The following is a 27,080-nucleotide window of genomic DNA, read 5'->3' as shown; positions in this document are numbered from 1 at the left end:
GTGGGGAAAAAAGATAAGGGAAAGAGAACTGCTGTCTTTCTGCTTCCCTGAGTGTGGAAGATGATGATGCACAATGGGAGGAAGGGGCAAGGAATGACGTGGCAACAATTGTATGACAGAACATGATGGCAGGGAAGTAAAGTGGAGTTGAGTGCTGAGAGGAAGGCCAGTCAGCCTCTAAATATATCACTCAGCAGTGGTGTCTGAGCAGAGAGAGCTTTCTATGTGTTGGTAAAATCACTTCTCTTCCCCTCTGCTTGCAAAGGCAAATTGAGGAATAAAAAAAAGCTATATCTCTTTAATGTTAATTTTGGCTTTCACATCAGCTTTCGCAGACTCTGTTGCCTTTCATTCATGGTGTCCTCTACCTGTAGTAACTCCGGAAAGACACAGTCTGTGACCAGCTGACACTCAAAAAGGTGTCCTGATGAGAGGTAGAACAGGCTCTTGGGAAATGCAGCAATAATATACGGTGTGTCAGACACCTAGCTTATGTTTAAGCCATGTCAAGCAGCAGTGGTACAGAAATATAGCTCAAACACAAGAGAAAAGATGGTAAAAGTTATTACATTTACAAAGTTATGTATTCTCTGAGAGGATAGCATGTTGTGTATGCACATAAATGACCTTTTCATGTACAGTATGTAGCTCCAACACAAAATTACTAGGAAGTAAAGGAATCTGTAAAGAGATCATCAAGCTTATGGATGCAGTTAGCTAGTAGACTCTATGTAGGTGCTACAGCATCTTTTTGGCTGTTTACATTTACTGGCAAGTTCTTGCAGGATATTTACAGAGAAGTACAAGTGCTTCCTTAGGGTGAGAGCTGTCAGTAATGGCAGTATTCAAGAGCTATTTCTCTGTATATTTCTAAGTAGATGTCCAGTCATTAGCATATCATCTGGGCTGACATGTCTTTTTCAACAGAGATCTGAGCCTCTGAGTAGGTTAAGCTAAACCAAAAGAAATTAATCTAACCTGACTGTGGAATTCTTTTTATTTGCCTCTGTCTCAGATAATTTTATTGAATTTAAATGAACTTTCATGTTACTAAATTGAGGGTCACCTCTGAATTACAAGATAATATTTTTAAGTGGAAAGTTTTTTTATCTAGTAGTAGGTATTTTAAAGAGTATGACAGAAAGATGATGATCATTTTAAAGCTTAACTAAAGATAAAGATATGTATTTATTCAAAATAACTGTGTTGTACTATAAAAATATGTAAGAAAAACCTGAGAAGTTACAGAAGTAGATTAAATTATTTGTTTTGACTGGCTATATTAAACACCAAATTTAACTACCCTGTAAATATTTAAGTATTAAGGAATTAACAAAATTTCTTCATTAATCTGTTCTTTACACTGATATTTTTTTGTCAGTTCTTTGGTTATATATATAAATGGTGTTTATGGCAGTTGACTCTAGATGTAGAATGATAGCTAATTAAGTGTAACTGATTAACTTTTTCTATAGATCATAAATTATCTAAATCAGAATTTGAAGGATGTGGTAGATGATTAAGTGACTTCTTATTACAGCAATATATTTTCTGCCAGAGTCTGAGAGAAAGAAAGGGAAAATACTGTTTAAAAAGAAAATAATCTGAGTATTTCTCCAAGGAATGTAATTAATGAACACATGACTGTAACTTTTTAAAAAACTCAGCAATTAAGTACCTTGATATATATTTCATTCCAGTTGTGTAGAGTAACCATATGATACATCAATTGGTTCATTCTGTATGCATTATTAATATCCAGTGCTGAATGCTACTGCTTGCAAGAGTAAGGATTTCATGGTTAATCTCTTTGGTACCATTAAGGTACAAATATGTTGCTGCATATCCAGAATAGCCAGAAATTTACAGATTTTACACCAGAATGACTGAAAAAAAGGGCCTTATAATTTAAAAATCTATAAATGATGGAGAAGAACACAAGTGAGTAATTCATATAATTATGTGCTACTGCTTCAGGAAAAATATGCATATAAGTACTTGAATTATACTCTTCAGTAAGATTATATTTTTCATGTGTGCTTCTTGTGTCTCAGCATACTCAGGAAGTAACATGTACATCTATTGTATCATATGACGTAATTACCTTAAGCTACAATGATTGGAATTAGAATTGCAGATAGTGAATAAAGTACATACAGTATTACATGAAATGCTGAAGCTGATAAAAAGCTTTAGATGAAAACTCTATGTTCTATTTACAGTCAAGCTACGTTAGCATAAAATTAGTTTATGCAGTTCACAGACTTGCAACTTGAAACACACGAACACTAAAATAGTACAATCTGTGCTTGTATTCTCAGTAAGTTTATAGTGTTTGTTCTGGAGACATTTCACTTAACTGGAAAATTAAAATGGAGAATGCTTTTCACAATTGAAACCAATCCATTAATCTACACATCAAAAAAGTAAGCTGATATGTTCCATTTTCAAAGGATCGTAGTCACTCAGCATTTGAAAATGTTACCCTCAAAATCTTGTATTAAATACGTTTGTTGTATTTTAAAAGCAGTGATCAAATACATTGCCGATATTAATGACAATAGTTGAAAAGCATTAATGCTGCGGTCTGCAGTTAATCACTTAGACAAAGAAATTCCCATGCAAGGGCCTGTCAATCAGAAAGTAAACTGAATGGCATAAAATTGATTGGGGCATTTTCAAAACAAGCAGAATTAAACAAAATATTTATTTTTAAAAGCAACTGACCAATCCCAAATAAACCCAAAACCTAAGGAAGTATGGTAACACAGATAAGGATCTGTCTTTCAAAAAGAATATTGATGTCTTATGTTACTGTATTCTCTGCAGACCTGTAAATCAATTATTGGACAAAGAGGAAAAAACCCCAACCTGATTACATTAAAAAAATGTCCATTGTTCAGGTTTATTTCTACCTACATATGCCGTATCAGTAGATATTGTCATACAGCCTTGTACAAGAAATGAAGGAGGGGTATGCTGCTTACAGAATCATACTAGACCTATGTAGATTTTATGGACAGAGTTGGTTTTAAATATTTGTTTCCAAAGTGTTTGGCTTTGACAGTGTTTCCTCCAATCTAATGTTTTGGGTGATGGTAACTGCTGAGTGTTAAGAGGAGATATCTTACTAAAATTTGACTTCATGATCTGTAACCGCTAGCATTGTTAATTTTAATGTAATAGTCATTAAAGTGTTATTAATTGAATTAATGTGGTATGACAGAAACATACAAGATTTTTTTTTTAATGGGTGAAAACTGAAAAGAAAGCTTAAATGTGGTAATCTTAGAAGTTTCTTAATGCTTGAATCATTCTTAGAGTTAAATGGCCTCTTAAAAATGTAATTAATCTTCCCTGTTTTTAAATACAGAGAAGAAAAGATTTGCTAAGGTCTAAATTCATTTGAAGTGATCAATTTACAGCCATTTGTCCAGTAATCTGTTTAATTATTCATACCCAGATGAGAGAAAAATTGATAGACATGCATAAAATTATTTCTAAACCATGAAAATTTCCACCTCCACCTCTTGGCTATATGTCAGGAACTCCCGCAAGTAAAAGTGTATTTCCACTGTGTAGCTGTTTAAGCAGTTAGTGGTTGTCCAGATACGTTTGTTTTCTGTTGTGGTCATTCAGTGACAGATTGTTCCTCAAATTTGTATTACAGATAGCTTTCCTTGATGTGTTATTGTTTCCTTTCATATTTACTACCAAAAAGAAGTAAAATCCAAAAGAAAGAAAAGGAGGAGGCGCCTAACAAAAAATGTAGGACTAGGTCATGCATAAGCCTTTTGGCTATGACTGTCCACCAGTTCCCAGCCTTTCAGAACTGGCATATTACTTTCTAAAATATAAAATACAGTTGACATTGTAATTCATGAGGGGTTTTGCATTTAATTATTGTTTTGAGACTGTTCTCTAAAATGAAGCCCCATGTTATGTGATCGCAGTCCCTGTGCCGTTGTTTTTGAGCTCCAGTTGTATCACTGCACATTTCTTTCTCATCACTGCTACTATGCTTTTCCACACATTTGAAGAAGGGAACTACTACTTCCCAAGGAAGCACCTTCATTTATTGTGGAAAGCTGTGAGGAACATCTTATAGTATGTTTCATACAAGTGCATATTCTATCTAAGTGGTTAAGCTGCTCCATCAACACAATACTGTACTTTCAGACATACTGTACTTACAGGGATCTGTGGTGTTTTGTTTTCTTTTTTCTTATGTGTGGGGTGGAGGGGGGCCTCCAAGGAACAGTTTTCAGGCAGGGACTCTGGTAGAATTCAGTTTGGCTAAACATGGGTGTCCACTGCCATTTGAAATTTCCCTGTAACTTCTTCAGGATATAACTCCCAGATTCAAAACAATATTACATACTTAAATCTCCTATTCCTCCTCAAACCCTTTCTTGATTAGGAAAATGTCTAGATAAAACAATTAGAACTAATTGAGCTATATCAAATTATTTTCAAGATAATGACTGAGCCTGGATGCAGAAATCATAGCTGATATATGTGAATCTTCACAGTACATAGAAAGAGAAAATTAGTTTATCATGATATCTTCTAGTTTGCATTAATAGCACAATATACCCATCTTTAAGATGAAAAGAAACAGTATTTTTTTAATTTCTATAGTATCTAGTGTGATAGAATATCTGGGATCTGCACAGTGCTTAATATGAATGTTTTTACAATATGTGGTTATTTCCTACAGCACAAATGGCTGGTTTTGAGTCTCTGCTTTAAATGCAAATAAAAAATATTGAGTAAACACTTATTTATGTTAATGGATAGGTAGGTGAAGTAACCTGAGTTTTCCTTAGCTATAGAAAAAGTATATAAAGAACAACTAGCAGATTTTTTTAACTAAACAGAGATGTTAAGACCTAATATTAGCAAAAACTGTTGTACTTCTCAGCTGAAAATCATCTGCTTTAGATTGGCATTCTTTCTCTAAGCCGGTATTGTAGTATGAGACGCTCATCAGTGCATTTTCTGAAAGCACAATCTATTTGAAGGTAACCTAAGAGTAAAAAAACCTAAGAAGAAACATCTGATCTTCAGAAGAGAATATGAATCTTGATAAGTGGCTGGTGTAACTATATCTTCTTTGATTTTTTTTTTCTAAAAGAGCTGATTTATTTATTTATTTATTTTTTGCTAGATAACAGTTTAACTCATGTGATACTTCTGTGTTCCAAAGGCAAGGTAAAATGGCCGTGTAAATAAAACACCTGCCAACTGAGTGACTTCCCTGAATACGAACTGTTTTCATATGTTAAAGAACATTCCTCTAAGCTCTTTGACTGCTTGGGCAGCTGCTTTCTACTTGATTTATAGAAAGCAGTGTGGGTAGGAAGGTATTCTGCTTTATGTAATATTTGCTTTAGGTTTGTAGATCGGCTATTTAAAACTGTAAATAAATTATGTTATTGATTTATTTTATCATAGTAAGGCAGATCTTTTCAATAAGAGAAAGTTGTTGTAATAGTGGCTTACAGCCTTATGTAAAATTAAGCCCTTTTGAATATCACTGTAGCACTGAGAGTTCATTCCATTTTCTCTCAGGCTTAATTCTCAACTGACACTCAAGCTAACGTGCTCATTGATGATCTTTCCTGCTCTGCTGCCCTTTCCAAGTTCAGTTCCATTCTCTAGCTTTTCTCAAATGTGTTTTTCCTTCAGATCTTCTGTGGCCTAGAACTATTGCTCTTGAATGGAGCAAAAGTAATTCTTTCAAAATCTACTTTAACAAAAAAGCCAACACACTTCTTCAGAATTCTAAAGAATGTTGCAGTATGTCTCCACAGCAGGAAAAGTATAGATGTATAGACAAAGTTTACAATTAGAGCTGGAGAATACTAAGTCCCATAAATATTGAATTTGAAGATTAAGAGATTTTTATGGGTTTTGTTATATGCCTCTACTTTGTCAACTTTACAATTGTTACCAGCTTTATTCTTAGATGTTCAAAAATTTTGAGTGAAAAAATGTGGAAAAGGAGATAAATTAACAGTTAGAAGTATGCAGTGAAAATATTCTACTTGAAAGACATTGAGGAAAAAGAACACTGAGAGAATTGAGACAAAAAACATGTAGGAAATTGACAATTCTGTCAGGAAAAACAATTATGTGTAAAACTCCTAAGAGTAGCGGGGAACAAAACACATTTACTTTGGCAGGGCAAAATTGCAGTTTAGAACAAATGATGGTGAGCTAATATGACATGTTGATGTACATTTTCATTCCTAGAATTATCCCAAGTAGATTTTGGTAGGTTATTTCTGTTTGGTTTTAAAGTCAAATGCTTTAATTCACATCATGAAGTTCTTAGTAGGATCTATTTAAAACTTTGCTGTAAAATTAACTAGTGCACAGCTACAAATCTGATCTTCATGGCACACTGAAAGCAAAAATCTTCATACTCAACTGAGTTTTTATGAATATGGCATGCAGAATTAAGGCCTTAGGTAAGTGAAGATGAGGCAGTGCAGCCAGCTGCTCCCCAGGGGGTGGGCAGTCAGGCAGGATAACACAGCATGCAGGGCAGCGGCCTCACCAGCCAGTGCCCCAGCCCACTATCCCTAGGCGAGCCTGGGAATAGCAGCGAGGGTCAAACAGTCTTGCAGATGACTAGACAAGTTTGTGGTGATGAAACAGGTTCAAGGTCGGACTGCTGAGTCAGGATCAGGTTTAGTGATGGCAACCCGGGTAAGACACAACACAGTGATCACCAGGCAGGTCAGTAACAGTGAAGCAGGGTCAAGTTCAAGCCAGGCAGTCAATCTAGGAGTGAGGGTCTGGACCCATGGGTACACAGGCAGTGCTGCACGTGAGCTAGAGACAGTCACTCCTTTAAGGTAACCTCAGGCAGCGGCTGGAGCACCAAGGCTGAACCTCAGTGGAGCTGTGGGGCTCATGGATGCCCTGCAGAGGCCCCAGGCAGGGCTGGTCTTACTGTGTCTGTTGGTGCACTCAGGGCCCTGATAGAGAGGCAGGCAATATTGATAGAAAATTACTGCTGCGCATTTTTTTTAAATTGTTGAGATGTTGATGATAAATGGAACTGATAAAACTGAATTTTTTCTTTTAATGGTCCTGTCCAAATTATTTCACATTAAAAGAAAATGTAATTAGAGAGCTTTATATATCCGTAGATATATATATCTATATATATCTATGTTACGTCTCTGTAAAGACAGGCATTCTGTGGCAGAATTAGAAGGAATTAGAACTGTTCAGTGGCTCTGCTTGGGGTCCTCTGAATAACTTGTAGAAATCAGATTTTTGTATTTGGGGTTTAATACAGCACAATTTTTAAATATACACATTCTGCAGGTCATACCTTGTTTTTGAACATGACCTTATGTTCCAATCTAGGAATGAGATAATCATGGACAATCTTCCAGTAGGAGAGGAAAAGAGGTATAATGTCTAGTTCTGGCACAAAAGATACAGCCAAGTTTGTGGTACATATAAAATAAGCCTACAAAACGTAATTATAAAATACTTCATGTATTAAACTAAAATATAAATATCTTTTCCACATGGCAGAGATTATTACTAATTTCTTTCAGTATCTATCCCTATCAGTCTATATCCTGTTTTGTTCCTCCCAGTAACCTGATGTTATAACTTTGTTTTCTTTAAATCTTTTCACAAATGTCTGTTTTGCTTATGGCTATCAGAAGTGTTCTGGTGATTGTTTTGCATCCTGTTGTGACCTGATACTGAGCTTTAATTGACTTCATTATTAATATTCATGGTCTTGTATTGTTGTTATGGTGACAACCTTTCATAATAATTGACAAATCGTTCTGACTTCCCCTGAGATTCTGTGTAATAACATTATTCACAATGAATTCTTTAGGTGTGAATGGAATAAGAAGGGCTTTTGGATTTTTTTGTGTGTCCTAGATTAAGGCCTATTCCTTCTTATGCATTTCTGTTCTCATGTAACTGTATTAACACTTTACTGTTATGCAGTTATTTTGTCTTTCATTCCCCAAAAGTTTACATCGCATATAGGTTAATAGACTTTGCTTAGACCTTACTTGCAGAAGTAGTAATTTATTTAAGTAGCCTTGTCAGCTTCTGGGAACCAGTTTATCTGATTAATACTTACAGCTGTGTGTAGAAGATGTATATTCAACCTCTGTGCAAATATTCCCTTGAAACTACTAGAAAAGCTGTTCATTTATGGAAAAGCTAAAATGGTCAAGTTGGGTATCGATACTTGTGCAAGGCAATTCCCTTTGTCTGTATGACTAGGTCTCAAAAAAAAAAAGGAAAATGCAGCCATTTCAGGTAGAGGTACAAGAATGCTACAGAAAGCGCTATACAACAGAGGAGAAAAGAGAGCTCCCTTGGGAAGAGGACCAAGTGTTTATGAGAAGTTTCATTAGGCTCCTAGTGCTGTGCCATATTTCATCTTTAAGCTGGTTCCCTGAAAGATACCAACACATTCACATGCAGGGTAAACTTCATGAGAATTAATTTATAACATTTGCGTAGCAATTACTTGGTTACAAACTCATGTCTTGAATTTTGTTTAGTCTGCAATGAAAGCAGTAAGCTGCTGCTTATAAATTCATATTATTTTTTTTTCCTCATTTCATTAACTGATTACCTATTTGTATGGATTTTTCAAATGGAATTTCAAGTATTGATGTGGATTATCAATGCAGACATTTCTAGCATATTGTCCATGGACTAGCAATCATTGATATATGACTAAACAAGTTCACTGAATTAATTGTCCTCCTGAGCTCAGTTCCTTTTAGTTACTATGCAGTAGATTCATTTGTAGACCCAAACTGTAAAATCATCTCCCTTGGAAACACTTTCATTTCTGACGTGGATATCAAGATTCAAGGTTCGAAAAGCCCTATATGCCAATGGTGTGGAGAGAGGGCAGGCAGCTTTTTTCCTTCATGGTGCAGCAATTGCTGAAAGTCAGGGAAAACACTGATCACGTAAGTGCAGATGCTGCAGGTACAGATAAAGTTTGGACTAAAACCCAACTGCTTTTTGCAGTGCAAGAGTCTGTTTAAAGATGACTTAAATATGGGCAGATTAGATCTAATTTACAGCAGGTAAGTACACATGCTTTCATATAAGATTTTCCATTATAAAATATTCTTAAAGAAGTCTGTGTGGAGCACTGGAGTTTCTTCTGTTATTTCTCTTCCTTACTGGTTGCAAATCAAGCTGGCTAGAAGGAGAAAATAGGAACAGCGTTAGTTACCTAAAGCAAATCTGGTTCTGGATTTTGCTGCAGTAGGTAAGGATTATAGTAGGACACTAGCTAAGCGTTCAGTGTCCTGGTACAGGTGGAGTGCAAGGACATTTCCTGTTCTTTAAATCATTTGAGAGCTTCTGAAGAACAGATTCTTCCAAAAATTGTTCTTATTTTCTTAACTATTACATATTAATTATTATGTCCTACTATTATTATATCTTTTCATTAACTAAAACAATAAGCCAAAAATCTTACAGCTATTCAACCTGATGGAATTATCAGTAGTTATGTATTTCTATGCTTCACTTAATTTAGAAGTAGAGATGGATTGAATCCATGTAAGGATCTATTTGAGGTACGCGATAAATTTGTAGTACTCATACAGTTTCATGCATGAGGCCAGGTTCAGGCAATAATCATGGTACAGCATCTTCTGTGAAACTTCTCTTACAAATAATGAGTTTCACACTGTCTTTGACATGAAAGATACTGGATATTTTGGATATTTTTTCTAAGATTGATATAGAAATGGAGAGAGAGAGATCTGGATGTGGGAGATTGATGTAACACGCTCTGTAGGCCCATCCTAATTCTAAAAGTCACTTTTTTTTTATTGCATGCATATACAATCAAAAACTTTATAGATTTTGATTTTTTTGAAAAACTTTGAAAGATTAGGCATTGGTTATGAATACAGAGACTTGATAACATGCAAGAAAGATTGAGTTTATCTGAATAAAGAAAAATGTCTTTCCAAATTGTACCCACATTATTATTTTTTGAGTTGGACATTTTAGAAGAAAACAATGGTTTTAATGATACCATGTTGAAATAGGTGAGAAACAGATGACTAAAAAAATGCTGCGTAGTGACAAACCCAGCAAACCTGGGCAAAATCTGGAGTAATCCATAACATTTCTGTAAGTGTTAAATATTGTTCTATTTCTGGGAACAGTCCAAGATGACACTGACAGATTCAGGATTGATTAGAAGCTGGCTCTTCACTGGGCAGCAGAACGGTGTCATGCTTGTGTCTTACACCAAGATGTACTTCTTTGTGTCACCTGGTTTCTGTGATTAGCCTTTGGTCTTGTCAGTCAGTTTCTGCCCTAACTGTATGTTGTTTTGTTCTGATAAATATCTTGCACTTGGGAAACAATTAATGTAGCTGTTGCAGCACTGAAGAGACAATGTATCTGGAGAGGACTTCTTAGGTAGCAAGACTGCCTTGTAGTACCCTTGTATCCACCAGAAAAGCCTGGAGGTTAATTTGTAAGACGTTGAGTTGCTGTCTTGGCACACTTTAAAAAAAAAAATAGAATCTGTCTTCAAAGATACCGTTCTGTAGCAATATAGGGAAAAATACGAGCTATTACTTACTGGCACGATACTAAGTATACTAAGATCAAAATCACAAGCTGTGGTTTGGACTGATGAGAATGACAGCTTTCAGTCCAGTTCACATCTTTGAGTGGCAAGAGTTGGAATTTAAATATTTTAGGCATGGATTACTGTACATCTGTTTTCACACGCTCTAGCACCAGGCCTTCAACTGCAGTGGTTCTTCAGAACAGGTTTAATGTAATTGCATAAGTTCCTTCAGCATAATGAAAAGGAAAGTGCCACTTAGTTTTGCAAACCAAGCCCTTTGAGAAAAGTGCACATTAATATTTGAGAAAAATAGTTCATCAAATAATAAGAAAATTTCACAGTGTTGAATCCAAAAGGCATCTACATCATTTGGAGTGATGTAAAAGAAACAAAAATCTATGCACTTGATAAGTTTATTCCTAAATAATTTTGTGGTTGTCTCAGGAGTATAATAAAATGTCACATTCCTTTGGCTGTCACTGTAAACCCTGTCTAAGTGTTTGTTCTCAATATGAATTGAGGTTTCTATACAAAACATCTTGCCTTTTTGTGTATGTTAGCTTTTGCACTGATGGAGTTCTAACTGTTGAGATTCACAAACAGATCTTTCAGCATTTTGCTGTCAGAGTGAAATAGAATTCCTCTATCATACTGTAGAGTTGTGCCTCAGAGTGTTTAGTTTATCATAACATGCAAACGGCAGTATAAATTAAGGTGTTTCACAGAGGATCTAACAGTATGTCTTGAATGACAACTGGTTTTATGTCTCTCTGCTTATTTTTGCATTAGAAAAAAAAAGTACTCAAAGATGATGAAAGAAACTTCATAATCCACAACCCCTCAGCTATAGAACACTTTCAGAATTTGTTCTTCCCTATTCCTCTATTGATTCCAATTTAATCCTTCTAAATTGCCATTTCCCAACAAAATGTTTGATTTTACCTCTCTGCTTCTTCTGTCAGTGCAGTTTCAGATTATGTTCACAAAGAGAATTTATCTGATTTCATTTTAGTTTGACCTTTTATTTGGGCTGCTGTCCTGTTCATATATGGAAACTATCTTTAATCTTGAGCTCATGTGATTTGTCCAGCTCAATTAATTAAAGCTGTATTAGAGTGAGGTTTTGCCTCCTTTCACATCAGTGACAAAACTTGTATTTCACCTAGATATCAGTCAATCCTTTGAAATGCTTAGAGCACTAAATTCAGGTCTAGTGTCCATGGGTACATCACAGGATGCCTCAAAGCCTGTGCAAGAGGTTTGAATGCTACTATGATGGGTCTTACTTAAAAGAAGGCAGAAAAGCATATATATAATTAATTATAATAAACTATAATTGTTATTAATTATAATTATGGTAGTAAAATTCAGGACAAGCACAATTTACATGCTAAATTCATAGTGTACCAAATTAAGGACTTTGACAAATACAGAGATTTAAGCAGTTATTGTCTCCCTTTCCCAGTATCCATTCTCAACAACACAGATTAGTTTACTATTTACCTGATATGAAACAAAAGTTTGTAAGTCAGAATACTAAAATAACCTAACTTGAAAATAATTGTTAAAGCAAGCTCTGACTTCCTGAATCAGCTTTAACAGCAGCAACCCGTAAATGTATAGTCTGAAGGATGAAAACACACTAGGGAGAGACAAGTACTTCCCTTGCAACAAGTAGTTAATTATGCCCAGGAAGAGGAGGGGTAACCAGGCTGCAGTCATTGATGGGTTATCTTTAACAGCTGTGCAGGTAATGGACTTGGTTCAGGTTACTTCTAAAAAACAAGCAGGAATAGACATCTTTCATGAAAATATCAAGATCAGTATCAATACAAATTATACCTATGGAAACCTTGAAAAAAGTGGAGGAAATATTCATACTTTGGAAAAATATGAGTGCTATTGTGGGGATAAATGCATGCCTTGAAACTTCATTCATTTTCTCTAGAGGTGAGTCAAAAGGTGTATGTCTTATATAAGACTTACTTTCTTAATGATTAGGTAATTAACCAGAAAAAGAATTAGGGAAATAAAAATGGCTAAGAACTTAACTAAAGCATATGTAAGCCTATTTTAGCTTCTGTTCATGTGTTACTAAGCATTTGTATCTGAATGGTTAGAAGATGGATGTTATTGCTGTACTGTGTATTTTAGGCAGGTACACAAGGTGATCTCAAAGAAATCAGAAAATATTATTTCATTACTGTAGATAATGTTGCTCTCAAAATACAAGTGAAGATAAAATCAAATATTTTGTCCCAAACAAAGACTCACAATTTTAGTTTTAAAACAGAAAAAAACCACCAAGAACTCAGAACTGCAAACTATTTCAAGTGAAACTCAGCAGCAATATAACTGATATAAACATATGATTGAAGATGACCATATAGCTACTGAAATTTATGATTGTAGACCGTAAGAAAGCAAATGCAAAAGGAGAAAGTATAGTTAAATTTAAAACTAAAACTTTACTGTAGAGATTAGTAACTGGTTGCTGACCTATTGTTCTCTGCCTGTGTTTGAAAACTAAATTTTCAAATGCAACTTGAGCATCTATAAATAGGAACCTGTGTAGGGATATAGATTTAATGCTACAAAAAAAGTATCTTGGAGCAAAGCCTGCCTTCTGTTGTCACTAAGACACACAAAAATATCTCTATGAAGTAGTTGGGTAATGCTAAGTTATATGAATATATGCAAGGCTTAAAGGAGTAAGCCTTACTGTGTTATAGCTAACTGTGGGAAGTCTGGCTTGCTTAATTCTACTTTGCAATTTTATCAAGTTGTGATTATAGCCAAGATGGACATGTACTGCTTACAGTTCTTCCTAAACTTTACTGAACTGCTACTTACTCCTTTTTAATGTTGTACTGATTCTTCTATCTGTACTGTGTAATCGAGAACTATGAAATTAGTTAAAATGGAATTATAGCTTTATAGTACAATAATCCTTAATGGGATGCCATTTTTAGAGTTCCATATCCTAGATATACTTTCCAATAAGAACGGTGTTCCCTTCTGAGTGCATGAGTCGACTTGAAAGCTACTGATGCAAAGATTGTTGTCAGCTGGAAGCTCTTTCAGTGCAGTCAGCTTCAGATCATCTGGCAGGTGCTATAACAAGGACAAGCTTTTGTAGCCCAGGTGTATGTAATATTGCTAATGTCACTTTGGCTTGATATGCAAGACTGTGGTAGCAGCTTCTACATCTAGGGCCTCACTGCACACAAAGATATTCCTAAAGAACTTGGGCTGCTGCGGTATAAATGAGTAACAGATATGTAAATCCTCCCTCAGAAGTTTCAAGTATCTTATGAACATATCATATACTTCCAATGCATGTTAAATTGTGCATGTTTCAGAAGTTACTTTTTTTGGTATTCTAGAGAACAGAAGCTGTTAATTACTCTTTCTTATCCTTCTTAACTACAAAAGAATGCAGAATAAAACTAGAAATCACCATCAGCATCCTTATCCCATATTCTTACAAGAATGCCCATTATCACAACTTCCTGAAAAGCGTATTTGAAGAAAGCAAAACAACAAAAAAATCACAGTTGTGTGGCAGTATACCACCCAAGTACAACTGCTTAATCTTTCTGTTTCAGATTGTTTTTAAGCATAAGATGTTAGTTCCAGCATGACTTGTTGCTAGTGGGGAGTGGGAACTGCTGATTTAAGAAGTCATAATACATCATAATAGAATGTAGTTATTTCCATTTTTCTTCCATAGTTTATTTTCAGTTATATTCAAAGCTGACAAAATCAACATTAATGATGAATGGTTAGGAATCAATGCAGATGTTCAGGACTGCCTATTGCAAACAAACATTTAGAAGATATCATTGTTTGTGTGTATATGGCCACACTTCAACTGCTATATAATTAACTGCTTTACACCAAATTCTGTAGCGAGATTTAATTTTACAGGAAATGCAAATCATCATTGAAATACTAGACCAATTTTAATGTATTTGGGCAGCATAATTGAGAGGAAAACATCTGTTAAGTAAAAGTGTCAGTGTAACTTTTGTTTTCTATTAAAAATCCTTGGGTTTTGATAAACCAGACTGAACAGCCCTTACATTTATCCAGCCTGTGCATTCCATTGCACATAACTGTCTTCTGTTGGTAAATTGACTGCAACAAGGTTAATTATTTTGGTCCTTATGGCTAGGAGATGTGGAGACCTACCAAGTTTGATGCACAATGCGTCAAAGTTTTGACCCAGGCTTTTCGCTTAGCTTGCCATATCCAAATATTGCTGGTCTTCTCATTATGAGACTTCTCTTCCAGTTTTCCCCTTCTGATTGTTCTTGTGTTGTGAACTGCACTGGTTCAGAGACCACAGCTGGGCACTATGTTGTAGAAACTGTCAATCAGTGTGATTTTCAGGCACTCTTAAGGCATTTGTCTGGTTTCCAAACTTTTTTGTTGTCTGCCACAGCGAATTAATGGTCTTCTAATTATCAGCTATGATTCCCATATCTTCTGATTTAATGCTTGTGTCCTAATCTTCTGGTTCTGCTTTGTTCTTGGTTTCAAAAAATTATAGTGATGTGTTTGTCTTCAACAAAACACATTCCTCATATGTTGTTCAGTTAGCAGTACAGATCGCTCCCAGTAGTATCTGCTGGTCTTTGCTACTCAGAATTCCTGTAAACTGCAAGTCATCTGGAGGCTTCAGTCAGTATTGAGAAACTGTTGTCTGCCAGGGGACCAAGTAATTTTGATAGATCTGTATAGAAATTTAATCATTTGTTGACTAAACTGGACCTATTGCTGTGTCAGCAGGAAGCGAACAGGTAAAGAAGCTGCTCCTACTGTGCCTGTCTGTGCGAGTCGTTATGTAGCACGAGCAGAAATGTATTGAACTGCCTTGTCTGCACTGCTCAGCAGTCTGATCACAGAATTATGACTTTCTAAAAGTCTCCCAAACCAGTTAAATATTTTTTGTCTGCCTCAAAACTTAAGAATTCCCTCGACCCTATTTACTTTCAGTTAAGGCAGAGAGAGCTGTTTTTCTCTGTTCCTTCTCAATCAATGTTGACAACCAGCTCTCTGTCTGACCTTGAGGTTAATTACCCTCAGAATTCCTAAGGTTAATTATTAACTAGTATTTCCAGTCTAGTTAACAGCTGCAGGATAGGTTGGGCTAATTACTAGTATCACTTGGCTGATTTACCTTACAATACAAAAAAGTGAATGATGTCAAAAGGAAAAAGGCTAAACCTGCAAATATTCAGCCTCTGAGACAAGGGCAGGGGAAGACAATCCTTTTCATACTTAGTTTGCATCATGTGCACTCAGCTGTGCCTATCAGAGAGAACATTTTTCTCCTCAGATAAAAGAGCATGATTCCAAAAGTCCAAGATAATTAGACAGTAATGTGTGAACCCAGGGATATCACTGAGGTATAATATAAATATACTGCAACTTTACTTAATAGACGGGATGCCACTGTCTTCTATAGATTGTACCTATAGAATTTTACTGTGTATTTTGATATTGTTACTTAACTGTTATTGTACAAGGCAGTATTTTTTTAATTAGATTCTTGCAAGAGTGGTAGAGGCTATACTAAGTAGTAATAGGTAATTAATTTTAACCTGTCCTTAACAGCCATGAACTGAACTGGCATTTTTCAGCTTCAACCAACATTCCTCACAGGTGTGGTGAAATCGCTGAATAATGAAACCTCGTTATAATGGGCCTGTGTAACTGTACAGCTTCTGCGTGGGGGCAACAGATTGCATAACATATTCTTATTTCAAAGATTTTTTAGAGTTCTGTTAATGGTGCTTATGTGATCAAATGTAAGTTTTGTTGTGGTGGCTTTTTTCGGGGGGGGCGGGCATGTTGTTTCGGAATGTTGTGGGGTTTTTTTCTTCCCTTGTAGAGCTTTATTCCAAGCCTTGAGAGGAATAAATGGTTCCAAGATGTCTTGATGTCTTCTTAGTAACACACTTAGTGCAGCTTGCAAAGACTTGGTGACAGTGCTAGTTCTGTGTCTGAAAAGGATATGCGTTTACTGAAGGAATTCAAAGGTTTCTTTTTTTTTTTTCCTCTCTTGGTGGTTTGAGTGGTTTTTGTTGTTGCTGTTTTCTTTTCTTGCCATTCAGTGTCAAAGACCTTGTAATCCTGATTTATGAACCACTATAACTGGGAAAGATATTCCTTTACCAATACTTTTTTATAGCATGTTAATAATATATGGAACAGAAATCATGTCTTTTCAAGCCAGTATACTCTTCAAATTAATGGAACCCCCTGTAATCCAAAGGGGATACTGCGAGTCTGTCTTCTCTGCTTGAATATAGCTTGATTGCTTCAGAATGCCTGAATAGGTGGGAATTGTTTCAGAACTGCAGTTTAATATTTTTGTTACAGCAGAGCAAATCAGCATATGGAGATACTGCCATGTGTTTCACTGTAGTTACTGTCTAGTGCCTGCTTATTTTTTCCTGTATACTAAACCAAGCATATGTATGCTGTGTTCTAACTTTACAGCCAAATCACTGTCAGGTCTGGGCACTCTTCACTGTAAACATTGTTTTGTTTTATCAGCTAACAGCCCAAGTAGAGTGTGGCGGGGCAGTTTGAAATTAATAGGGAGAAGATGGAAGAGAAATGTGTTTCTTTACCCTTATCTTCAATTGTAATGAAAATAAGACAAAACAGTAGTTATAAAAACTTAAGTATTTTCAGTTTGTTATATTTGATTTTAACATTCAAACCCTAGGAGAGAAACAAAGCTGTTTGAAATAGGAATATCAGGTTTTCTGAGATTTTTACTTTTATTTACCTTCTGGAGAAAGTGAACTGGAGTTGAAAATAGATGTCAATAATGGAAAAATACATTAGAAGATTATCTCAAACCTGGTCATCCCCTGCAACAAATATTGATCTAGCTCATGGTGTCAAGTCATTCATCGGACATGAGTAAAATAAATGTTCCATATTAAATAATATGGCTAAATAGATCATAATGAAGTATTTTCCTCCATTATTTTGCATAGTTTGTTTGGATTTGGTACTGACAAAGCAAAGGCACTTGTGAATCCACGTGCTGAAACAGTACTTACTGAACAGCCTGTCATATAGAGTAGGAGGATGAGTGTGTGACTTTGGATCAGCTCTTTTCTACTAAGTGTAAAGTTACTGTTACACTAATTACCAGGATAAGTTTTCTTGACTTTATGTAAAGAATAGCCTCCACAGAGCTAATTTTTTCCAGTATGTAGAGGATACTATATACAGAGGAAATACAGAACAAATGGATGATGGTTCTAGCTGGCTTTGATTTGCTTGTCCATAGACTTATCTAAGGTCTTTTAGTATTTCTTTTTTTCCCCATACTTTGCTGTTCTAAGTACTTTTTTTTTTCTGCCCCCACTTCTCCAGGAGAAATAAAGATCAAGCTGATGAAAGTAATTTCGCAAAAGCAAGATGGGCCAGGGCTATTCAGAAGGTAAGAGCTGCTCTTAAAACTACTGATGTGTTACTATAATTTAAAGAATTTTCTCAGATGGAAGGGGCATTTAGTGTAAGGTTTCTAGTTCCTGTAAACCGCTATTCAGTTACAGTGGGATCTGAGGGTGTGACTGAGTTTCTGACAGTAGAGACAGTTCCTTACATTGGTCCTTAAATCTGTGTGGTTCCCTGGCCTCGGGGTATTTTGTTTCTTCTGAAACAGAAAGAGGATGAGATTCTGAAACTTTCTTTAGAGGCATGGGAAATGATTATAGTTTGGCCATCTTATCTGTGTTGCATATTAATCCAGAAACCATAACTTCAGCATCTATTTCTGAAAAAAATTTTATATTAAGAAACATCAGTACTTCAATAATATTTAATATAAATGGGTTTTAAAACATTGTTTTGATATTTTTTCCTAGAAATATCTTGTAAGATCTACTGATGATACCACTGCCTAAGCAAACATTTTTTTATTAGATGTGATAATTAAGGGAAATTATCCTGATCACTTGCTTTGTTTATGTGGTCAGCATAGGTACCAAGTATTTTCTTCTTCACTGTTGCTCCGAAACTGTACAAACTATGGCCTCACATGAGCAGCTGGGAATTCAGACATAATCAGGTTTTGCCAAGTAGTACTATCTCTTATGTCAGTTCCATGCCACTCCTGGTTAATGAAAGGGAGCTAATAATCCAACTCTTAAAATCCCATTTTTTGCACTGAACTGTTTGACATTAGCTGCTGGTAAGGTTTGGTGTGGCAGGCAAGCACAGCAGGGTGGTCTCTCCACATGGCTCTTTCTCGCAGTGCAGTTACAGCTCTACATGGAACAAAGTTGTTCTCCCTGTGCTGGCAGCCTCAGTCAGTATTAGTCTCTCTGAAAGGGCTGTATGTAGCAGGAAGGTTGTAGACCTAGAGGAACTGAATCCATTTGCTGTAAGTCGGGCATTAGTGCCTTAAGTAAATGTTTCTTAATTTTCCATGAAAAGGAAAAGAGACCAGTGAATATCACTGGTCAAAGCAGGAAGAAGTCATGTGCCTAAGCTGAGGTAGTCAGCAATCCAAGAGAATGTACACTAGAGATACTCCCAGAACTCTACATGAGGCAACACCTGTATTTAAAAAAAAATATTCTATGTTTCTGGGGGTAAAAAAGTGTTAAAAGTAGCAATATATAATTATCTGTTGTCATTAACTAAATGGGCTTTTTTAAGGTGTGGTGTTGGGTGGGGTTTTTGTGTTTTCTTGGGGGTTTTTTTTGCTTTTTCTGTAATTCCTTTTAAATACATCAATTGTTTTAAAGCAACCAAGCCTTTTTGAAGCAATGCTTATGAAGCAGCTGTCTCCACTGTCCAGTATTTAAGTGGTAATTATTTCACACAGCTTTTTGGGATTGGTGTTTTGAAAGAAGTTTGAGATAAGTTGTATGAGACTTTGGATCTTAACTCCCCAAGGTCTAATAAATAATTTGTGGATTAAAATCTGCTCCTGTTCAGCGTTCACACAGTCTGTTGTACAGGAGGAAACTAGCTTATACTGGGGAGTTGTGTCTTGAGTTCGAAAGTAAAAATACAGAAAAAGAATGCCATCAGTTGCCTTCCAGCCTTGACACTACTGCAAATTTACTGCTGATAACTTCTGAGAAACACAGAAGTTTTGTCTTTAGTGTGTACAATGACCTACCAAAAAACTTAAAGGTCACGGATTTACCTTCCTGTTTCACTTGTGTGTAGGCTTTTTGGAAAATACTGCTTGTTCTTGAGTGCCGTGCTGTCCAGTGCCACTTTATGCTTTTACAGTAAAGCCAAACCTGTTTAGTGGTAAATACTAATCAAACCCATCTGAGATGCAGCTTCATCAGTTCCTTTGAGCTATTTTTTTCCTGCTTTTTTGGGAATCAATTCAGTTTTCTTTTTTACTGAGTTCTGTTGCCTTTGTGATAATTCATAGACTGAGCCTGTGTGAAAAAAGTGGGAAAAAGATCTGTTTATACTGGGGTCTTGTGGGAAGAGTGTTTTTCTGATTCACATGATCTCAGTTTCTGCATCCTACTTTATCACTGGTTTGATTTTTTTTTAATTTTATTTTTTTTGAAGCTGAATGTTAGCTCATTAGAGGAAGTAGGCAGGACAAGTCCTGGCCTAACTGTCATCAAAATGCCAAAGAATCCAGGTTTTTTTGTAGACGGAGACTACTGTAGTCTTAAGATGCTTTTACAGAATCTCTCTGTGAACAGTCATCCTTTTGTCTAATTGTCTAGTCAGTGGGATAAATTTATTTCCAAGTTTAAAAGCAAATAAATAATGTGATGTGGTCAGTAACTTCATGATTTGATGAATCAGCTGCATTTCATTCATATTTTGAAAGAAGTTTTGAATGAAGGAATGTTAATATGCTTCTTCCTACTGCCATTCTTCAAAGTAGTTTTGAGTTTGACAGTTAGAAGATGGTTAAGTAAACAAGTTAGCATGCATGAGTGGGAATCTTGGGTTGTCACTGTGCCATTGAACTGTTTTTTGTAGCAAAGTAGTCAGATTAACTCACCGCACTGAAATAAGGAAAAATTACTCAGCAGTTAATCTAGTATTACGTTGGGGCTGAAAGATGGTGATGAAGTTATTGTAAGTCTTTTAAAGAGTTTGAATATCAGGTGGATGGGAGATGTAATCAAATATCTCATGTGCAAGTCTTTCTGAAAAGAAGTGGAAAATTTCTGTAAATATTTAAAATGTCATTTAAATCCTGAATTACTGTTTCATTGTAAGCTTGTTAAATTTTGGTCTTCATATGCTTCTAATTTGGGACATTGGAGACTATGAAAACCCAGCTCTTGAACAGCTGAGTTGTCTTGCAAGGAGACATGTAGATATTAGAGGGGAAAAACTTTAATCTAAAAAGTATTTAAATCGTTCTGATGCTGTTTAACTGAACATTATATTAGGAATTTCCCATGGTAATAGAAATAGTCATACAGGGAAATGGGCACCTTTTGTGTTCTCAGTTGGGTGGCTTACGTTCTTACCATGATGCCTGCACCAAGCACATGCCTAATGCTGAAGGCAAGTCAGAGCTTAGTTCTAAACCTTGTCTTAATAAGCGGCCTTTTTTTAGTGAAAATTAGATGTGTTTGTAATGCAAAGTTACATGCTAGCATTTTATTCAACCAAGCTTCTGTTTTTTCTGGGCCTGTGCACACATTAAGAGACCTTGCACAAAGCAAAATAAAATGTTTGGCCTGATTGCTTGTTATAACAGATTAGTAGTTTGCTTTAACATTAAGAGTTTATTTAACTTCATTTTAACCTACAAATTGAGTAAGATTTTTCTTCTGATAAAGTTATTGTGCCTGAAATATGCTTATGATCTTAGTGCTTTATGCTTCAGTGGCTTAGTTATGTGTGTTGCCTTGGTCTTTTGGCTTTTCTTCCTGAAGATAAACTGATTTTCAGAAACATACTAGTAACATCTCATCGTTGATTTAGTACAATTGATGTGACATTAAATGCTATTCTTTGCTTAGAAAATCTGAGAGGCATGGAAGATGAATCTCTGCCAATGCCTAATCACAATAAGCTTTACTCTTGGAATTGGCTAAAAAAGGACCATCGACAAAAAGAACAAGCAGCACAAGAAGATCAGGAAACTAAACATTCCTGATGTATTTTACAGAAGATGTAATATTCATAGAGCCTCATAACGGAGGCAAATGAACAGATAAAGCAAAATAAGTAATTTTCCACAGAAAGTAATCCCTGTGTGTAGGTATTTATGCTGTAAGATCTTGCTTCCACAAGAAGGGAACTGTTACTATCCTTAACGAACTGGAAAAAGAAATCATGACCTTTAGTAAGCACAAGGAAGGCTTTTAAGCATTAGAGCAGGGTGTAGGTAACATATCCATCACTGGAGGCCTTTAGAGAACAGAGAAGTAACGGTAATTTTTTTTTTGTATTTTTTAACTATTCTTGGAGGCTTAGGAACGTAGGTTTAGCTTGGAACAGAGATGAGTGTGTGTGTGTGTAGTTTTCTCAAGTGGATGATCTTTAAAATAGACAATAACAAAATACCTCCCGTGAAGTAGTAGTGGAGCACTATTGCTTCAAGTATTTCTTCACAGCTGAAACAAACCTGAATTCTTACTGTACTAGAAAATATACAGGTGGCTTAAGTTCCAGTAAGAATATTTGGAGTGCATGCTTTTGATCCTAACCTATGGAAATAAGAAATTGAATTAGGCAGTTCTGATCAAAGGTGGGATGACATCCAGTGGTTCACCAGAGGCATTGTATGACCAGACAGGAAAAGTGCCAAACTGTTGTTGGAGAATGTATCTTTCTCTATGATAAATTGCCTCGGTGTCTCTGAAATAACAATAGTTAGACCTTGTTGCAATCATATAGGATATAGCAATACTAAGATAAAACTATTGGGGAAATCCCTCCCATGTTTGGGAGGGGAGAGGAGTTAATCATTTGAGGGAAAACTGTAAATCAGAAATGAATAGCTTTTAAAAAGACAGTGCAGGACTAGATAGGGTTCTTTAATTGCTGCTCTGCTTATTGATTAAAAAAAACAAAAATCCAAACCAGAATTCTTTTACAGTAATCCAATCCTAGTATCTGTGTTTCAGTTTCATGTTCACTGTGCTGCTAGAAACAGTAACAGGTGGAGGTTTTTTTTGTTTGCCTTAGCTCTTTAACAGATTTGAAATGAGTGATATGAAGTACTGGCAATAATTATAAAAAGATGCATTTAGAGGTTTGGGGTTTTGGGGGTTTTTTTGTTTGTTTGTTTTTTTAACACAGTGGTAGCCTTGAGTACTATCAAATGGATTTTCCCCTTTCCTCTCTCCGACGCCAGTTTTGTACATCACTTCGATTATATCTTTAGCTACTAATCCTATGTGTGGTAGAGACTGTTTTGCTTGACTCACTTGAATAAATAATGGTCACTTCTCTGAGATGGATGTGCTTTTTTATAAAATACAGAGCATAGTAATTGATTCCTAAGGCTAACAATAAGCAGGAGACTACTCATGTGAGTTACCCCTTGTATCATTCCACAGCTGTGCTGAGTATTGGAAACAAAACGTGACAAAATAGTGGCGCTATATTGACTGGTCTTATAACTTGGAGTTCAACAGTGATACTGACACAGATTTGCCTAGGCAAATCTTCCCTGTTTGCTTTATTTCTTAGTTTGCAAAATGAGTATAGCATATCTGTATATAGTTTATGCCATTAAATTAAAAAAATATTGGTATGTGTTACAATATTTTAGAAAAAGATTATATAGAATTAACTATTCACTGTGTATTGTTCTTACGCTGTTCTTTGTGATTCATGGTTAACTATATGGTGGATGCAGTGGTGATGCTCAGTGTGAGAACACTAACTAACAGAGAGAAGTTAATCAGTAGCTGAGTTCTGTCAGCACTATTGATTTACTGTCTTATTGAGAGAAAAGCCATGATAAACTAATAGTAAAGCAGGAATTACACAGTGACATCAATAGGAGTTTAGGAGTGGGTAACCAGAAATCATTCTTTGTTTGGGAGCTATGGGGCTCTGAGATTAATGCAAAGCTTCCCTTTAAAAGATTTCAATAGGCCGAAAGAAATTGCTATTTTTTTAAAAGCCATCTTTCATTTGAACAATTTCTTGAACGCTGCATTCCAGGTAATATTTTGTATGCAAATGTGTCTTGAAGTGGGAATAAACAGGTATGTCCTTTCCATGAAGTGTTAATAATAGATATTTTGTATCCTGATGCAATTCAAAAGAAATGAGTGTTCAAGTGACAAGCAGCATATTGATTGGGCTAAATGGCTGTCAGCAAACAAGCTTCTTTTCTTAAAGTTTTGTGAGTTTATTTCAAGGATGACATATTTAAAAAGTGGCAAACTGACAATTTGAAAACAAAGAGATGTTGAAGTGCACTTTCTTTTCAATTAAGTGAATTTAGTATCAGTGTAAGTTTGTCAATTTTAAGATATTTTGACAATGTTTTAAAATATCAATTGACGCTATGAGGAAGCTCAAAATACCTGAGGAGTTAAAAGACTTTCTGGGATGTCTTTTCTTTATGAATCGCTTATTTTTTGTTGTTATTATGTGAAGAAAGATATTGGTTGGTTATATCAAGCAGTTCTACTACTGTGGTACAAGTGATCTTGACTATCTTGTGCCTGAACTGTTAGAGTTTACATGAAGATGGTAAAAAGGTCACTGTGGGGAGATTGGACTAACATTTCTAAGATCACTTCATAGTTGACCCTGCAGCTTTCAAAAAGTGGAATTTAGGAAGTTTACTTTGACAAAACTGATAAAGGCAGAAGTTCAAGAGTGTATCTCACTTGTGTTGTGGCCATTGAACACGCAACAAGGAGTACAGTGCTTGCAAATAGCATCAATTATTTCCTCAAAGAGAAAATGTGAGATTGATTTCATCTTCGTTTATGGCTTCAAAAATCATGCAATGACTTCATCCTGATTGCAGCCTAGAATACATGGTTCTATGCAGAGATAATGGATTAGAAATTCAGCTAATAGGTCAGGATCACAACCCTCTTATCAGAGGCATGAAGGAAAGTCATAAAAAGCAATACATCTAACTGCTAGTTGTATGGAAGTTTTGTGCTGCCCTTTTGGTAAATTATCTAGCAAAGCTTAACTGTAACTGGATTATGTTTTAACTTAAAATTTATTCTACCACCTTATCTTTCATGTCTTATGGCTTTTGTGTAGGATATGTACTACGTAAAATGATAAAATCACATTTACCTTAACTTTGACAAAAACCCCTGATTTTGTTTCTCTTATTTCCTATCTTTTTAAGTAAACTCACTAGCACTTTTTTTGTTGTTGTTGTTTGTTTTTTCCCTTGGAATTACTTCCTCTGAAAGTTTCTCAGTGGAAAAATGTATCAAAAAGACAAAAGAATTTTGAAGAAAAGAAAATGGAGATGCCTTTTATCAGAATAAAGTTAACTTATTTGAAGGCTTATTTTAACTTTTATGGTATTGTGAGTTTAGGTATTTTATGATTTATTCCTCTTCTCCTTTAAATTGGTGTAAAAGTTAAAAATTGCTTTCTTCAGTTAATTGGAGGTATTAAGAATGATAGACCCTGGAAGAAACCTTTATGAGCTGCTGCACCATTATTTGAGAATTCTGTTTAAGCAAGGTCAGAAAAAAGAATTATCACTTTGCTTTCCTCTTCAAAAAGTGAGATAGCATGATTCACGATAGATGTTAAGAAAACTAAGCTTTCTCTTTTGACTGTCATAAGAGAAAATAAACAAGTGTAACATGCTCGCTTCGATAACTGAATTTCAATTCTGTCCTTTGCTTCAGAGTTCAAAAAGGGACCATGGTAACATTCTTCCCTTTCCTTCTGTTTCAGTATCTATTTTGAGTAACCATGTTACAGCATTTTGCAGGTTGTTTCTGGACTCATGTTAAATGACTTATTACTGGTTTTATTGGTAGCCTGTAGCTAAGTCAACGTGCTATAGAATTATACAGCTCCTGGAGCATATTTGTAATTGAATTATAGAGCATCTTGTGAACATTTGAGGCAATCCTTGGAAGACTGAAACTCAGCAGGGTTCTTATCAGAGAAAGTTTACAAGTGAGAATGTGTGCTTCACTTAAAACAGGAAAAATAAACCAATTAGTATTAATCAGTTGGGCTGTTCTTTAAGGGCACCATCCTGTGGAGGCAAAAGCTGGCTTTTGAAATGCAGTACTGAAGGTACTGAAAGATGAATATGTAGGTTTGCAAAGGTGAGAATCCATGGCATTAAAGAAAGTTGGGGTGGTTAATTATAAGAATTGGTGGAGTACTGAACATGATGGCAAGAAAGGGAAAGAAGTCCCAGGATGAGGAGAGAGAAATACTGGAATGACAAGCAATCATGTCAGTGGGAGATCTAGGATAGGAAAGAAAGCTGAGAGTAGCCAAGAACGGAGCACTAATAAAGTCAGGATCTTGACAAAGAGAATGACTGGTCATACACTGAAAAGCTAATGAAATACAGTGATGGAATCCAAGCAATGGCTCAGAGAAAAAAAAAAATATTAAAAAAAGATATCTAGGACAGCAAACTACCTTGGTTCCAGGTTTACTGATGTAACCCGTTTCTCTGGCAATCCTAGCACTGTGAGCAGGACTGTTGCAAGCATTCAGCTTATCCTTGCAGCGTCTGCCTTAGAGTTCCTACTTCATCATTACAGTTCTTTCTTGTGATCTACACTCCTTACCAATTTTCAGATGTGTGGGGTTTCTTGTTCTAATTCACTACCAAAGAAATTTTTCTTTTCCAGTTGGGTGGTGTGCTCTTTATTGCTGAATCTTTCCATGCTGCTGCCAGTCATGGCAAGTCTCGAGACTACTTTTAATTAGTGCTTTTCGTAGTGCTGTTAGGTATATACTTGAATTTAAGTATGGAATGGAGATGCTGAACTCTCCCACTCTAGGTCAGTTTTGTTCCAGTGAGTTTTACCATATGCAAAGAGATTCTGCAAACAACATAAATATGACTTCAGAGTGTAGAACAACTATTTAGTACTTAATATGAACAACAGAAGGCTAGGATTAGGAGGTTACTAGGCTAGTCATTGATACGTGCATCACCCTGATAAGACCGAGTGTTTCTGCTCTATTTTCATGCTTTACTGGGATGGGAAAGCAGGGAATGGTTTCCTCTGCCACTCCTTGAAATGGGCTGATCATTGCTGATAGTGAATTGCCATCCTTAGATTCTCTTTTCTCCCTCCTCTCCCATTTTATTGCTTTTCTTATCAGTATGCTACCTCTTCTTGAGCTGCTAGCTACACCACCACCACCCTACCCAACCCCCCCCCCTTTTTTTTTTTTTTTTTGGTCTCCCGCTCTGGTCCTTGTCTTGCTCACGTCATAATTACAGCTTCCCCTGTAAAGCTCAGCTGAAGTCAGACGTCTGTACTGTATTTGAGGAGAC

The 27,080-nt window shown here is 35.8% G+C and overlaps 1 protein-coding gene across 1 annotated transcript in view; it reads left to right on the top strand.

Moving 5' to 3' along the window:
• Positions 1-27,080, top strand: part of LOC130152876 (protein unc-13 homolog A-like) — a 60,376-nt gene that overhangs the window by 18,459 nt on the left and 14,837 nt on the right. Inside the window, exon 7 of the mRNA XM_056347092.1 lies at positions 18,023-18,089. Within this exon, the coding sequence (XP_056203067.1) occupies positions 18,023-18,089 (67 nt within the window). The remainder of the gene's footprint in view (positions 1-18,022; positions 18,090-27,080) is intronic.

Source organism: Falco biarmicus, chromosome 7 (assembly GCF_023638135.1).
Source record: "Falco biarmicus isolate bFalBia1 chromosome 7, bFalBia1.pri, whole genome shotgun sequence".
Taxonomy (NCBI): domain Eukaryota; kingdom Metazoa; phylum Chordata; class Aves; order Falconiformes; family Falconidae; genus Falco; species Falco biarmicus.
The sequence above is the reverse complement of the archived record's forward strand: the minus strand, read 5'-3'. Positions and strand labels throughout refer to the sequence as shown.